General features: G+C 39.6%; 1 protein-coding gene across 2 annotated transcripts in view; it reads right to left on the bottom strand.

Annotated features, from left to right (window-relative positions):
• Positions 1–3,007: 3,007 nt before the first annotated feature.
• Positions 3,008–17,294, bottom strand: part of SOS1 (SOS Ras/Rac guanine nucleotide exchange factor 1) — a 53,898-nt gene continuing 39,611 nt past the window's right edge. The window contains exons 14-22 of one of the 2 annotated variants that reach the window (XM_030446874.1): positions 15,978–16,200; positions 15,193–15,312; positions 14,722–14,884; positions 14,259–14,376; positions 12,743–12,915; positions 11,819–11,935; positions 11,406–11,670; positions 10,264–10,382; positions 3,008–8,974 (exon numbers count right to left, since the gene is read on the bottom strand). In XM_030446874.1, the coding sequence (XP_030302734.1) occupies positions 8,480–8,974; positions 10,264–10,382; positions 11,406–11,670; positions 11,819–11,935; positions 12,743–12,915; positions 14,259–14,376; positions 14,722–14,884; positions 15,193–15,312; positions 15,978–16,200 (1,793 nt within the window). In that variant the 3' untranslated portion in view covers positions 3,008–8,479. The remainder of the gene's footprint in view (positions 8,975–10,263; positions 10,383–11,405; positions 11,671–11,818; positions 11,936–12,742; positions 12,916–14,258; positions 14,377–14,721; positions 14,885–15,192; positions 15,313–15,977; positions 16,201–17,294) is intronic. The other variant, XM_030446875.1, reaches the window with a different exon arrangement.

Here is a 17,294-nt window from a genome sequence, read left to right as displayed (position 1 = left end):
AGTCTGAAATTCCCCTTTCTTCCAAAGAAAAAACACCATTATAGATGTTTTCCAGGAGGCCAGCTTGCAATACTTCACTGGTTTGAGAAGGTCTAAGAAGCACCAGCTGAAGCACCTGGGCTCTGTACTGCTTAATCAGCAGCTTCATTTCTTTTGGACTTCCATTGGTCCTCAAAATCCTCCTTCACCTTTTATGCAGTGTGCTGTTTCTTGAATTGCCTCCTGCTGTGTGGATCTCTGCTCCTGCTGTTGGAATTGCCTGTGTCTCCAAGCAGGTGACACAGGTTAAGGCCAGGAACTGCTGCAAGAGATTCTTCTCCACCCTGTCCCTACAGTGGATGAATGCAGACTCTGTCACAGTCAACCAGTGTCCTGACTCCTGGTCTGTGTTATACCTGAAATACTCTTTGCTAATTCTCTTTGGCCTGACACCACCTTGCAAGTCCCATCATGTGCAGCACCCTGCTTCGGAGCAGGTCTTCTAGCTAAAATTGAGGCATTAGAGCAGGAAAAGGCGATGGTGCCGTATGCTCAAAGTCACAAGCCTTGTGGACAAGGTCTGTCTCCTTGTGGACAGGCAAAATCCATCCTTTATCTCAATCAAAGTTTTCCCAATACTTCAAGAAAGCAATGAAGCTATACACCAGAGATTAAAATGTTTTAGCTGATGTCTGCCCTATAGATTTTACTGGACTGAAAATAGTTCCCCCAAATCCACTTTTCCTTACAGAAAGTAGCACCCTCACACACAGCCCTCTTCTGCCTGAGCTTTTAGAATTATTCTGGGAAGATTTTTTTTTAATTTAAGATTTTTAAAGACAAAAAATCTCAAGTCTCTTTGCCTCTCCCTCACATCCTCATTGAACTGCAAATTCCCACACCCTTTCATTAAAGCCACTCCACATCACAAACACTTCCTAAAACTTCACAGCTTTCAGTCAGACAGTGCAGGGCCAGGATAGAAATATGCCAGAAGCGCCAGATACTTATAACTGAAGCATCAGCAAAACCTGTTTGTTCTTCAAAGGAATAAGCCATGGACAGACCTATTTGTTGTATCAACACAGATGAGTTTCCACTGCGCACCGATGCTGTCAAGGGCTCTGATGCTGGTGTCTTTGGTCTCACATATTACAACACTTCTAGAGAACAAATTTGCTCCTCATGCTTGCCAGGCAGATGTCAGAACAGAATCAGGACAAAGTGGAAAACCTACCAGCTACCATCTCCTGGGTGAGGAAATCCTTCCAAAGTGGCAGACCCTGGCATGTAAAATGCAACGTGGATTTCAGCTTCTGTTTTAGTAATTTAAGGCATGGTCAGCATTGATGGTTATTTCTTTCTGATCCTGTATGTGTTCTTACTTCCAGTCCTATACTTACCATTTGAGATGTCCTTGTACCCGCTCAGAATCTGCAAATGTTAATAAAATGAATGAATGAATGATACTCGGTGCCACAAAGAAACACACAATCTCTTGCAGGGTCCAATCCAAATTCACCTTTAGCATAAATGTGTGCTCTGGATTGTTTTTCTTCCTGTGCCAAATAAATGTTGCTTTTAAATAATGTTGTCTCTTTTGCACTGAATCAGACATAAGGTTGCAGCCATTAGAAGGAACACATTACTCAGATGCCCTTTGAGGCACAAACATAATTCTGTTCCCCTGCACACACAGTCATATGAGAAGACAACTCCCATACATCTGGCTCCCAGAATCTTACCCAGCACTCAGCTGATTCACTCTCTAGGTTACAATTCAAGATCCTGTTGCTGCAGCTGACATTTCTTCAACTCCTTCCTCCAGCTCCTTTACTCCTGCTGCTGCTTCTGTTACAGACATATGAACTTGCACAAAAAAAACTTCCAAGAGCCTTACCTGACATACACATCACTGCAATATCAACTGTCCAACTCTGAGAGATCTTAATATCTTCCTGTATATCACAAATGCCTGTCACATACCTGGGTTCTTTTTTTAAAAGATGTAACTTCATTTTTATCACAACTACCTTACCTTTGCTGCATTCTCAGCAGGTCCAAAATAGTGACACCACAAACAGGGACAACTTAGCCCAAGGTGTTCACACCTCCCCAAGCTGACACCTGCAAACATGTGTTACATTCCAGCATTACTGAGGCTACTTCTAAGTTAATATAACATAGACGCTTTACCCTCTTTTACCCTGGAGTTGCAATGTATCCTGGATTCCTCTACAAGTTCTTACAAGTATTTTCACCTCAGAAGAAGTCATGGACATGTGTAAGTGCAAATATTTCTCAGTAAGGGCAAAACCCACTTCAACTGGTTACAAGAAATCCAGTTGCTTTTTACAAACTCTACAAAAAGTTTGCCAGGGCCCATTGCTCATGCCTGAAGAGGAGGAGCTGGGGCATGGGTAGTACTGTCTTTGGCCACTGCTTGGTTTCTGGGGTGGGTAAGAGGGAGAGGGCTACCATGAATAATAAACAGTTTCTATCTGCGAGTGATATCATCTACTCACTCTGTTATTTGAAATCACATTTTGCCTGTTACCAGATACCAGACATTAACATAATGTCCCTTTCTTTACTGTGACTTGATTCAACAAGGAGACAAGATGTAAGCTCTTGTATGAAATTACCTACCTAAAAAATTCATACTGTACAATTCAAGCGACGGAATTTACCCATAGACTGCAGATCCTTTGAGGCAGTAAGCTGAACAGAAAGCTGCAGACCTGGAGTTAACACCTACAATGAAGAATCCTGTGGCAGAGAACAACACAGTTAAAAGATGCTATTTTGTCCTATACCTCGCTTATTTGTGTTCTACTCCTCACATTCCCCTTGCTCACAAGCTGCTGTGTCTGTTGATATTTTTCTACCCTGAGCAAAACCTATTTCTGTAGCAGATTCATGATTGCTCTTTAAAGCACACAGTACTTGAGCATAAGGAAGCCAGACTCATGCTATGAAGACTTTCAGTGCATCTTACATATTCAAAAGCGTACACTTCTGTCATGCGTAAGGCTTTTAAAAATTATTTTATTTTTAGGACACATCTTTTAATGCCAAAAGGTAACAGCCACTATTAAATTTTCACTTAAATGCAATCTGAATACCACTGCAGACACAGTATACAAAGATCACCTACAGACACTTACGTACACAGGTCATCAAATGTGCCAGCTTTTTTTTTTTTTTTCTCCTCTCCTTTTTACAACTGGACTGACATAGCTTTTAGCGCTTGTTTTGGCAAGTAATCATGCCAGCAAACAAAGGCAAATGTACACACATACCTGAACAAACTTATTGGTACCTAAAAGTTGTTCTTTTCACAAAGGTTTATTCCAAAGTAGATTCAAACAAATTTGTCCAAAGCAATTCCAACAACAGGCACCCCTGATCGTTTACCTCCATCTACCCTTCTTTTAAAAAGGATTACAGATGTTCTTTAATAAAAGGCACATTTGGCAGCTACTAAAATTTTCATGCATCTGGCTTGTGTTTTCCCACTTTAATTTTGAAGTCGCCTGGTATAGGGTTTCACATTTGTTGGCTAAAAAGAAAAAAACAACAAAACAAAAACTCGAACAAAAAACTTATTCTTTACTTGTTTGCCTTGCTGCAGCAGCTGACTACTTTACACACTATTTTCCACTGAAGGCAAAAAAAAAGTTTTGCTCACAGTTAACAGAAAAATGCACTTAAGAGTGGGGGTTTTTAATGGAAATAAGGCATGGAATTTACAGATTAGATTAAAAGTGCTTTTGTTCTTACAACTATATTCAGCCACAGGTTTCTCTCTTTAATGAGTAAGAACTCAAAAGACAACAGCCCACACATCATCCAGATTTTGAACTGACAATTCAACAACTAAATTGGGGGATGGAGGGAAACCATCAGAATTTGCAAACTTTTTAGTATCATCTTCAAATAGCCTGCTTGAACAAGTCCCTCCTTGCCAGCTGGAAAAGGCAGCAATTAGCTGCATTTTACATACTGCAGCTAATTGCACTGCTCACCGCAGCGAATCACCATGAAACATTTTAACCCGCATGTAACTTGTAATCTATTTGAACTTTAATTGCAGCAGTGCTAGAAACATCAATAAGTAGATGCTGCCTCTGTAAAATGCCACACTAGGTTGAGACAGCAGCCACAAGGGAAATGATGCTCACTACAATGCATTAGTGTTGCCACCCAGCCTGCTGCAATGCAAATTTGTTGGAGCACCTCCTCAGGCTGAAAGGAAACTTCTTGGTATGTAACAAAATAAAACCTCCCTGAACCACAGTAATTTACTACCTTCAAGAGCAGTACCTCCAGTGACATCACCAAGCTTGAATCAGACCCAATTCAAAAGAAAGTCTAATTTTAAATCAATGCAAAAGAAAAATAATTAAACATCACGACAACGATCTAAATGTCAAAAGATCTAAACCCAGTGCATTAGCATGAACGTACATATCTTGCTTAGACAGACTTCTCTCTCCCTGATTTATGAGGGACATCTAGAGAAACAATTTAGCCCACACTGGAGGTGGCTTCTTCAGGATGAAGCACTCAAATGCTTCCACACAGCATTGATCCTGAAGCAGGATAATGTCCTCCACTAGACGACAGTAATAGAAAAATTTTGCCTGGACTGCACAGTGTCATGGCAACTGCATATACCTTGGGGTAACCATGAAGCATGTGTGATGCTGACTTTCCACATAGCTTGTTGAACAGAAGTAAACAGATGGCACTTGCAAAATCATAGAATGGCTAGCATTGGAAGGCACCTTTAAAGGTCACCTAGTCCAAACCCCTCTGCAATGAGCAGGGGTGTCTTCAACTAGATTAGGTGCTTAGAGCCCCGTCCAGCCTCATCTTTAATGTTTCTGGGTGTGAGAAATCTACCACCTCTCTGAGCAACCTGTTCCAGTGTTTTGCCAGCCTTGTTGTAAGAAATTTCTTCCTTATATTTAGTCTAAATCTACCTTCTTCCAGTTTAAAACCATCACCCCCTAGCCTATTGCTACAGGCTCTACTAAAAAGTCTGTCCCCTTATTTCTTATAAACTCCCTTTAAGCACTGAAAGGTTGCAATAAGGCCTCCCCACAGTCTCTTCTTCTCCAGGGTAACAGCCCCAACTTTCTCAGCCTTTCTTCACAGGAGAGGTGTTCCATCCCTCTGATCATTTTTGTGGCCTTCCTCCAGACCCACTCCATGTCTTTCCTGTGCTGAGGACTTGAGAGCTGGAGGCAGCACTGCAAGTGAGGTCTTCAGCAGAGTGGAGCAGAGGGGTAGAATCACCTCACTTGACCTACCAGCTACATCTACTTCTTTTGATGCAGCCCAGGACACAGTTGGCTTTCTGGGCTGTGAGTGCACATTTGCTGGGCCATGTCGAGCTTCTCATCCACCAGTATCCCCAGCCTGCAGGGCTGCTCTCAATCCCTTCATCCTCCAGCCTGTATTGATACTGGCAGCTGCCTTGACCCAGGTGCAGGATCTTGCACTTGGGACTCGCAGCACTTCCAAATTTCCACAGGGCTTTTCTTGAGCTAACACACAACTATGACAATCTGCAAGATAACAAACAAACCCAGGTTATACTCGCTCCACTCTTGCAAAAGACTACATGTAAAGTAGAAACCTTGAGGCAACACAGCACAAATTGTTAAGTTCCATGATCATAAAGTTCTGGTGACCTCTACATAGTTTGCAGTTTAGGCTGATTTTTAGCCATACATGAGCACTCTAGAATAATAAAGCAACTCGCTCAGCCTCCATACAAACACGCTTCATTGTCCAGGCCATATTATCATTCCAGAGTCACCAGATGGGAGCCATCCAGGGTAATTTTACCAAGGGAACAGATAAAATGACTAAAACTATTCAGTTTTCTATGTGAAAATTATTGTCATTACTGCAATCACGCTCCAAAGAAAGTCATTCCATATTAAATAATTAATACAAATAAAGCTGTCATTAAACAAACCACTGACTTGGCAGTTGTACCCAAAACTCTTAAATGGAACAGGTTTGATTTTCACCCTGTATTTCCTTTGTGCAGCTGAGTCAACACTACAATTTGTACACTGGATGACTGATCAATTCTTCTGGGCTCCAAGGCATGTTTTGGTTAGGTTCTTGCATGGTGACAATTATCACCTGTTCTCCAAGTACCTCACCAAAAAGTAGAGGAATTTTATCCTCAACCAAAGGTGCAAAACAGCATTCCCAATTTCACAAAGGGAAACAGAGAGCTACTGACATTCAAGAAAACTGATGATTATGTGAGGTTTTCTCCTAGTTGAGCAACTTAACCACTGAATCATTCCTTCTGCCTGGTCTGCCTTGGCTGCAAAATAGCACAGAGTGTGCAGAAGAAGATAAAAGATCAGACAGTCTAGATTTAGTGAGTTTTCCCTGCTAATGTACTGATGAGCTAAAAATTTAGATGGCATTACCAAGAGTACATCTATTGTGGTATTTATATCCAAAGAACCAATAACCTAAACTAAGCCTCCCATAGTTTGAAGGTGTGTTTACAAAGCTCCTGTACAACGATCTCCTCTGAAGCCAAGGTTCTTCACTTTTCTTCTTTTGCCAGGAAATTGTATCTAAATAACATTGTTGAAGACATCAAAGAAGGAACACTGACAAATTTCAGTATTTGACTATATTGAAAACTGCCATTCTTGTTGATGAAATCAAAACACTTTCTGAAATGCAATGACCACACTGAAGGATCAAGGGGCACTGACCAACAGCATTAGGGAAAGCATTAAATAAAGGCGATTTCCATCATCATCTGACTAACACCATTTCTAATGGCACAGCTTTCCAACATGCTGAAGTGTATTTCCAAAGAGGAAATGGAACAGAATTTTACTTTGACCCATAAGCCATTTTAACTGAAGATGTGGTACTTTCTGCTTCACATACGTACTGTAGTGGTGATTATGGAACTTCTTTCCTCCAGTAACTGCCATGCATTACTGTCACAGTGTTGTCCAGAGTTGAAGAACAGTACACAGGTTTATGGACAATCCACGTCATGATACTTTTACCAGTACATGTTCCATGGTGTATTATGGACATAGCTATTGTACAGATGAGTATAAGTTTGACTTTTTCTAGCAGGTGTCATACAGGAGAAGTCTTATAACATAATAATTCACTTTGGGAATAACCCAGCTTCTCAGTTATTACTTTGTAACTCATAAATGAAAAAAAGAATTTTCTTTAGACTCTTATTACTAAAATAGATACAGTGACCTAGGAAAATTACCTACCACAAACATATACTTTTATCCCTTTCAGTGCTTAACTGAAAAACTGAGTTGCACATTTGTCTGTGTAATAATTTAACGTATGTCAGCCAAACATATCTGTATCTTTATTTCAATTAAATTAAAAACAATCTGCAAGTATATTTATGCAATGTTCACTATATACACATGATTTACGCAACTGCAAGGCAATTCTATGTATGTTGATTAATCTGTTGTTAGTAAAACATGACAATAGCTATGGAAGTTGACCAGTGAGTGCTCCTTTTCACAAGTGACTGTTTTCATGTCATGACTGAAAAAGAATAGCTACTAGCCATGAAATGGATTATCAGTAAACCTTAAAAAGAACATGACATAACCTAGCAGAGATTAACAGTCTTCTAAACGTAGCAATATATTTACTTCGGATGATAGTGCTGCCTTTAAAAAACAAAACGAAACGAAACAAAAATCGCTGTCATCTTAATTAAGACTTTCATCTGCTCTATCTAAAGAAAGCAATAATTAGACATAATGCTTCCTGGCAAAAATTTATTTTTGAACTGGCACCATAATATTTCAGAAAATAATAATAAAGTACCTCTTTGGTGAAGCCTAGGTACCCCCTACTATTCATTGTAACAACTTGTAAACAGGACCGCAATACAGTGCTTTGCCTTAATTCTAGCTTGGTTTTGGTACCACAGATCTTCCTCGCAGTCCTTCTCATAATTTTAGGAAGTTATTTTAAAGCAGGGAGTAAAGCAAAAGAAAATTAAGAAGGATATAAAGTTCCCTGTTTCAGATTTAAAAAAAGTGCATAATGTTTTCATTCCAAAAAACTGTGCTACTGTATGGAACTGATGGATACAAGACTGTTTTCCTTCCTGTACTGGACATCATTGATCATTACACAAACACAGTCTCTGCTCATTGGCCAAAGAAGTCCCTCAAGTCTGTTTTCTGGTACAATCAGTTGTCCAATTACTTTAGAACAGTGTCCTCCATACTAAAACAAGAATAGCAAGTTAACTGATTTTTCCACTAGAACTTTTTTTTTTTTTTTTTTTTTTCAATTCCATTTCTGTACACTGCATTTCCAATCAATTGAAGAGTTTTTAGTGTTTGGCATACACATCCCAAGTCCTTGGCACCACCAGGTTCAGTGCATCCATTGCCAGCAACAGACGTAGCACCAGGAAAACGCGACTCCTAGTGCAAGGGACAGTTCAGGAGGAGTGGGCGTTCTCCAGCAGCGGTGGTCCGTCTCGGTGCACTGATGGGTGTGTGTGCTCCCTTTTGTAAGTTTTTGGAGGAAGCTTTGGGATATGTTGAGAAGTGCTTTGTCGTGGAGGAACAGGTGGTCCAGCAACAGAATGGAGGTCCACATCCTGTGGTATCAAAGGTGGTGATGGAAGATGCCTCCGTGCTACATGTGGAGAAGGTGTCTGAGGGGGAGGGGGAGTAAACGGAGACGGACTGTTTGGGAAAAAGGTGTTACCAAGTTCGCTTTTTCTCCCCAGTGGTGGAGGTTGGAGGTGTAGTGGTGAGCTAGAGAAAACATCAGGAGTTCGCACAGGTTCTCGTGGTGGTAACACAGGTGGGCTTTCCGGGGGGTCAGAGATGCAGGTCCGGTCAGGCACTGAGTACCTTGGTGAATACACTTTAGAGGTTGGTTGCCTAGGAGGGATTGCTGGAGGGCTGTCCAGGTGTGCAGAAGTAATCTGAGATACACAAACATTTCACTCAATAAAACTTCACAGTGGCAGTAAAGAAAAGGACCCTACAGCAAGCAGTTGCAGAATGACAATGGGGAGTAAGGAAGAAAAAAGGAAGGGTGGTGTCTGAAAAACACATTTCTCAGAGTGATGTGGACAGAAAAGACAGAGATTGGATGTGCAGGAGGAAAGCCAGGGTTTATCAATACAAGAGGTAACAGCCAAGGATAGAAGGAATGAAGATGCACAGAAAAGGGACAAAAGCAAGATGAAGAATCAGAGCAACAATCTCCATGCTAGTTCCAGGACTGCCTGCTGGGTAGGTCTGGCTATCTTCCACCACCCCCCCAGAAAACAAGCACTTGGGGTGGGTAGCAACATCAGATATTTCTCCAAGAAAATGAGGAAAAGGGGGAGGCAGATGATGCTGAGCAGGGTAAAAAATAAACTATGCTCAGAAGATGGAATTAAGTGGTGAATAGTTCCCAAGCTGCAGACCATAGTGACAGGGTAATTGGTCTCCAACAACTTATCACATCTATGATATTTCAATCTACATTTTGGCAGGAACATGATATGTTAAACTCTGCTGGTTGACAGCATAGTCACCTGTAGTCTGGAAACAACTTGCTGAAGAGACACCTACAAGCCCTCTTCAAAGATATTCATGCCCTGAAGTAATTTTGAGTGGGAATTTCAAATACACCCAGTTGCCTGAAGTCACAAACCTGCTCCCACTGAAAAAGCTTCTCAACAAAGGCTGGATCAGATCCCAAACACCAGACAAAAGAAAACATAGCAATGGCTCAAGCAGGCAGAAAGACAGGACTGATTATCAAGAAGGGAAAGAAAGCACTGAGCACTAGAGCATCTGGGTCAAATATCCTAAAGAACCTTTTCAGAGGACTAGGGAGTGTACATCCCTTCCCATCACTGTTCTTCAGTTCTCTACCTCCACCCATACGCCCCAAAATAATATCCTGGGACAATTATGACATGTAGAAACATCTTCCTGAAGCCTCAAGTTCTCACAGGCAATATGAGGGCTATCTGAGCATAGCAGATCAGTAGACATGAGATTTCTAACCCTAAATTTCAGTCTTCCTCTTAATTTTTATTATTATGCCCTGGGGTCAGGGCATAATGAGGCAGAGCTGTGAAGACTTGAAATATATGGTTGCTTACTCTTTCACACACAGTTCTTCAAAAATAATGTCCTGTCTTTAAGGGTTATTTTTCTGTCATACTCTGCCCTCAACTCCCAGAAAAAAATGCCCTTTTTCCTCCTTACTTACTTTTGATGGGGAAGATTCAGCTGGGGCAGACTCTGGTCTTCTTCGTGGAGGAACTGGAGGGGGAACATGAGCTTCATCTGAATTTTTGGTGAAGTTTATGGATGACACAGAAGCAGATCCTAGTAGACATAAAAATACCTTAGTGATGATGTACTTTTGTTAAACTCAATATATTTCCTTTATTGCTGACAATAAAGATGTCATAAATAATGTTATTGCTCATATAAAGTAGCATGAATCAAGGTGTGAAGGAAAGACAATGAAACAACAACCCTCTAACTTCCAGACAAACTGCTTTTCTGAGCTGCAATCATCCCTGTAGCTGTCAGTTCCTGCACATTCGTAAGTAATCCTTGAGACTAAAAGCACACCACAAAGGTGTTCTTGTATCACAACAGCACTAAGACAATGAAACCAACAATGAAGACATATTATACTTCTTATTCTGAAGTATTCTAGAGACCTGGATTGGTCACTCAACAAGGTCACTGCTCTACTAAGCAAATTCTGCTTCTAGCGAGTCATTTCACCTCCTTGTGGCAACCAGCTGAAAACAAAATTAACCTTGTACTTCCTTTGAAAGCCCTCATACATGACAGGAGACTATGTCCACTATAAGTTACTGAAAGCACACCATAAAACATGAGCTTTCTTGGATGTTGGAGAAGATGAATGTAAAGCAGGGAAACACTGATTTTCAGTTCTGCAGAAAAAACACCCATGTGCAATGAAACCAATTCAGAATGGGAGGCAGTAGAATACAGCACCCATAGAACGTTCATTTTTATTCTCATTGTTCAACATCAAACAGATCCTCACTGAGTATATTCACCACAAATATATATGGCAGAAAATCCCTCAAATGTTTATTTGTGACATGGGTGCTAGAAATGTATCTCTACCTTGTTTTGAGAGTTCATCCAAAGACATGTCATACTCTCTACATAACAACTAATTCTGTTCAGTTTCTCCCTTTACAACAAAAAATTACCACAAAAAGGAATAAAACACACTGAAAGCTCTTGCTGCCACATGAGGAGACAAGGATTTCTGTAGTCACTTTAGAAGACTAGGCACAATTACACCTGTTCAACACCACAAAAAGTTAATACACACATTCTTGGTAGACTATTAGCACCTACTTGCATGAAAAGGACTTGACGGATCTGAGTCAAACACACTGCAGGCATCTGTAGTACTTGAAGTAGCAGAAGCAGGGGGAGGGGTCAAAGGTGTTCGGGGAGAGTTTGGTGCAGATGCTGTAGTTTCAGTCTCACTCTCTGGAATGCGGCTGTAACTAATTTTCCTTGGCTCTTGTTGCAGAGGTGTAGGATGCCTCATGGTACCTGGCCTTGGATTAGAGGGACGAACACCTGGGGACTTGAGAGGATAGCTGTATTTTTTGGGCTGAAACAAAAGAAAAAACCCAGATAAAATAAAGATCACCTAAACGTACCTCTGCATTTATGAAGTTAGAGATCTAAAATTACTTCTGCTCTCTTGAAAGACAAATGCAAGCATTTAATAAAAATTTAAGAATAAATTCAATACTAACAAATCTTGGTGGAGGCTTGACATTTCGTGGCTCTATTTCTAGTGACTTGTTGAACAGATAATCTGTAAATTCTGTCTCCATGCTGCTTCCCATTGGATTCAGGTTTTCAAAAAATCTCTGAAATACAAGAAGGTATCTTGTCAGCTAAGCTAATTCTTAGTAGCTTCATACTGTCTCAGAGAAGGGACAAAATGTAAGGAGTAATGATAAATTTTAAAGTCATTAAATCTGTTTGTTGCCAGCTCTTTGCTGGACATTGTTACCACTATGCTTGGCCTGAAAACCCTAAATACTTTCTGCAGTGCAAAAATCAGACCAGGTTAGCTCAAACACCAGAAGCAATCGTCCATCTTTAGACTTATGCAGGGAGGACTGCTCTCACAATTCAGTCTGTCAAACTTCAAGAAGAAAAAATAAAAAAGAAAATGTTGCAGAATGTCTTAAGATAATCTGTCCTATGAATCTCTGAGAGTATAAAGCTCAAAAGATAAGGAAGGGTGGAGAAGGACGGATAAGAAGGAAGGGCAACACCATCAGAAAGAAAAACGTGAGCATCAGCACCACAGTGCAGTCTAACAGAGGAGGAAAAAGACAACAGGCTCACTGGAGTGAGGGAACAGAAACTATCAGTTTCTCCCTGTCCTCTTTGACACCGATCATTACAACAATCTATCTGACATCCCAGTAGCTGAGGGAAAAAAGCAAAACAAAACAAAAACCCGGACCCACCAAACTGCAAGCACTGAGCTTCTGATCTTTCTTACAGTGAGACCTGAGACTTTATGACAGGCCTTTTGCTCATCTCTGATTCAGTCTGATTAAATCTATGTGAATTCACTCCATCCTTATGGTGTATCTGCTGACAGAGTCACCACAAAAAAACCAAACCTCAATGCATGGATTCAAGGAATTAATGCCACTCACCCTGATATCAAATTCCACTCTTAAACAATATGGCTGGTTCTGGTACTGCTGTATCTCTCCAGTTATTTCAGCTACCTTTCTTCTCTTGCTGAAGTTTATAAGTTCTTTCCCATGTCGCTTTAGAAATTCAGGATTGCCTTCTTCTGTTTTTAAAATGTTAGTTAAGTAAATCCCTAAAAAGCACACAGAAAAGGTCCTTAACACACAGTACCAAACAAGGAGGAAGTCATGTGACAAAGAATTCTTAAACAATTTGACTTGTGCACTCTAGTTGTTTAGAAAAATTCTGGTAGGGTCAATAAGAAAATCACATCTAATTTTCAAATAAGGATGACAATTTAAGTAATATGCCTTTTCCTGACAGCTCCCTTTTTTTGCATCAAAATCTCAATCTGAACATCTCTATTGTTCAGGAGCTCACACAACTGAACAATACTAGCATTTTGCAAGACAAGTGTACACTGAACTCAGGTGCTTTCTCTCAGCTGTTCTGTCTCAGTTCAGCTCTTCTCCACTAGATACATCAGCTGAGCTTTAAATAATTATTTTCAGGTTTTAATCTTCTGTTCCACTCTCCACTCCCAGCTTCATAATTGCATCAAATAATTTTAAAAGAAGAAAGAAAAGAGCACTCTCAGGTCCACAAATAGTGTATCTGGAATTGTCATTATGACTCTAAGTCTAACTTGAGAGAAATAAATGAAGCTATTCATGTGTGATCCTGCTAACCTCTACTCATCTCTGAGGCAGGACAGAAGGTGACATAGTTGATCTTATCTCTTTTTGCAGAGCTCTGGAGTATATCTTTTCCCCATCTGTAAAAGGCCAAAACAGCCACCAACACTACTTTATTTCAGTTTTGACCTGAAGCCTATGCTGGACAAGTGCAATGTCCAGAGTTGGAATTGATCTGCAGCAAACATTGAATTAACTTGCTATAGAAAAGGAATGCCATGTGCTTAACTTCATGGCAAAATGTCAGAAACTGCAGGAAATGCACTTGACAGAGGAAACATTAAGTCTGATGAAAAAGAAAAGGTTTCCTACCCAAACTCTGTTTTTATAGAAATAAGACTTTTTAACAAAATAAGACTCTAGTGGTAAGAAACTAGAAAAATTAAAGTTCTAGCTTCATTTCTTTGAATTCTTGTTAGGGAAAGGGGCTCTTCTTTCTCTACCAGTGAAAGGTACTAATACTTCTAATGTGACTGCACTCCACTTAAGGCATTTATGGTCACAACACAGTCTAAGCCATATTCATAGCAAGAATGTGTAAATATGGAAATCAGATATTGTGTCTATATTTCATTTTTACTGCAGATTATACCTGAAATTAATAGTAACTTTAATTTTTCTTTGACACATATGCAATTAATGTCTGGGCACTTGAAATTCAAACCAAACTGTCCTGGTAAAACTGACTTCTCACCACTGTTCATACTCTCATTTAGTGCCAAGATCAGTACTTTCCAAATGTTTGTGAATGATACAGCTCATCTGAACCGAACGTACTTACCAAAAAAAGGCACACAAGGAGGATTAATGGACCTGAGTTTTGCCAAGTACTTCTTATAATGATCCTCACTCAGCTCATAAGCTTCTTCTAAAATCTTCTTTTGTCGACTTGGAATTTGCTAAACAGAGAGATGAAACAGGCTGCTTGGAAAGCTAGAGGAAAAGTGAAGCCCTAGAAACAATTTTTAGAGTAACAGTCTCCCACTGATACTTAAAACAGTGACAATGAAGACAGTGCCCCACCACCTCAGGATCTTGCTACCTTTACCTGCTTTTCTTAAATGAGGACTGATTTCTTGCTTCTGAAACCAAGAAAAAAACCCCCTCTCTATTACAGGCTTTGTTTGTTGGGGAATTTGTTTTCCCTTCTTGAAGGGCATGCTTACTGAAAAGACAGATTTAGTGTGGCTATGGTACACTGAATTACACTTACATACCAAAAAATGTAAAAGGTTTCACTGTACCTCAAATGTGTGATCCAACCTATACACTGCTGCGGAGTTCATAGCGCTGACAATCTCAAGGACACCATTAAAGTTGTTTAGCTCTTGAAAAACTTGCAGGATCTCAATTATCCGGCTCACTACAATTACTCTTTCCTCTAGGTTTTCTGTTTCTACAATGCATCTAAATACAGAAGAACATTTGATTTTTGCACTGAAGTGCTGATGAGTTTTACAAAATCAAGTATTAATTGGTGGCATGAACAAATATGAAAAGTCTATCACGTTACTTGACACAGTCTGGAAAATGTGTAGACAGAAAAAAATTGAAATATTCTAAGAGTAAAAAACTGAGACTATTATGGCAGCACTTAAACATGACTTAAAACTGGAATTCTCCCAGAACAGAATTTTTCCCAGTATGCTTCTGAATTGACTGTAAGCTTCCAAAAAAGGAGCAGATAGAGATTCAGATTGAGGAAATGCACTTACTTTTCAAACCATAACGTGAGGTTAGTTGTATGCCTTATCATTTTGAGAAGGTTGGGAGAATTTATTTCTTTATCTTCCTTTGTCCACACACTTCCAACTAGTTCAGATGGCTGCACAGCTCTAGAAAAGTAGATGCATGTATCAAAAAACGTAACTAAAAGTTGGAAAAATTATATACTTTTCCCAAAGCCACCTCCTTTCCAGTGAATTTGGAATTAATATTTGGAAACAAACTCTTAAGGCATCACTTTTCTAACATAGGGCTCCCAACGTGACTGAGTGCCTGGCATTTCTATGCTTCATTTTAAGTGTGTAAATATTTCTTAATTTATGTGACTATTAACCACCTTTGTTTATCTATATGAAGTCTATACATCATTGACTATAATAGAACGTGAACCTTCAGCACCTGAACCACCTCTGACAGACAGCTGATGAGATCTGATAGAGTCTGTAATTTCCTTCAAAAACTAGAATATGAAGAAAGTTGACTGAATGTTTATATTTCTCAAAGGGTGTTCTATTCAGAAAACTTAAACATAAACCTGCATCAGTAGTATGCATAGTATGCAAACATAGTATGCATCAGTCACATTTACTGCACACATTAACTTGGGGAGACAAATGCTGCTCTTTAGAATTTGTTTCTGAAAAAGCAATCATCATACAGCATTGGTAAAGTCCATTGATCTACCATGGGGCTCCACAGCACAGGCCAACCAGAAAATTTCATGCTGAAGAATATATTTGTTTCTGTCATGTGCTTTTCAGTGGAGGAAAGCTACCTGTAAAAATCTGACTCAAGTAAAGTGAGCTGTCGAGCAATTTCTATTGGATGTAGAGTGAGCAAGTCAAAAGTCTCTGTGTGTCCTGGTTTGCTGATGTGCCATTCAATTGCTGGAGGTGGGCTCTCAAAAGTAATGTTGTGACTTGGCCCAATGGCTTGTGCCTGCTTTTTCCGGTTGATTATCTTCGTGATTGATTCAACCCATTTTTTCATTGCTTTGCCTGGAGCACAGAAAGAAAATATACTATTTAGTTACTTAATACTGTTTTTTCCAAAGAGGTGAATATAATTCAGAAATCTTTTAATTTAAGCCCCAAACCTGTAACTTAAAGGAACCGTATTTTTTTTTAGGTCATAAGTGGTGTTCTTGCACAAGTCTCAAAGTATTTAAACATGTGAAGAAAGATTCTAAAACCAATACTGAGGATCCAAAGTTTGCCCAAGCATGATTCAGGATGCACAAATTAGGCTCCTGCTCCAAATCAGCTGTTTTCCTTTCTTTTCTGACTTCAGTTTATGGGAACTAATCTTTTTTTTCCAAAATGCTCTTCTGTCAACACCCTGAACTTCAAAATTTGGACAAGAGTACATGCAAACATAGAAGGGAAAAATAATAATCAGGGAGACATTTCTCCTTCTGCATTTAGAATCAAAGCTCAGAATAAAACCCAAAGGCCAAATGCCTGCTTAGCTCTAGACCTTAAGAATTTAATGCATGAGATGGCAAGTCCATTGAAAATGTACCAATAATCTACATTTAAGTCGTTGGCTCATTCTCCTCCTCTTCTCAATTACTAAATAACCGCTAAATACTTTTCTAACATAATATTTTCCTACCAACTGCTCCTGTACTATCCCAGTTCTTACAAGGGAACAGGAAAGACCTGTACTATCACAACTTCAAGGTGTCATACAGGTCTAATATGCACTGTGAAATAGATGGAAAACACTTGCTTCAAAGGAATAGTGATTTCCACCATCAAACTTCTATAAAAACTATCCTTGTAGTTTAAGACTACAATCAAAGGAATTATTTGGTCTTGGTCATTGGTCAGTTCTTATTTTTTGCATTATTTCAGTCCCTTCCTCATAACAAAACCAATACTTATTTATGAGAATGTAAATAACAATATTCTGAACAGGAGACAGACTTCAAGTAATTGTGGCTTTTTTAAAATTAAGGGTTTTTTTATCTTCTTTGTAAAGTAGTCAATAAGCAGTCGGTCCTGGGTTTTTGCTTTACCTGCTCGGTGAAAGGAAAAGTGATCCCATTCCATACCTTTGGAAACGAATGCTTTATGATAAATGCCAGCAC

The sequence above is a fragment of the Calypte anna genome, chromosome 3, assembly GCF_003957555.1.
Source record: "Calypte anna isolate BGI_N300 chromosome 3, bCalAnn1_v1.p, whole genome shotgun sequence".
Classification (NCBI taxonomy): Eukaryota; Metazoa; Chordata; class Aves; order Apodiformes; family Trochilidae; genus Calypte; species Calypte anna.
This window is presented reverse-complemented; position numbering and strand designations above follow the sequence as displayed.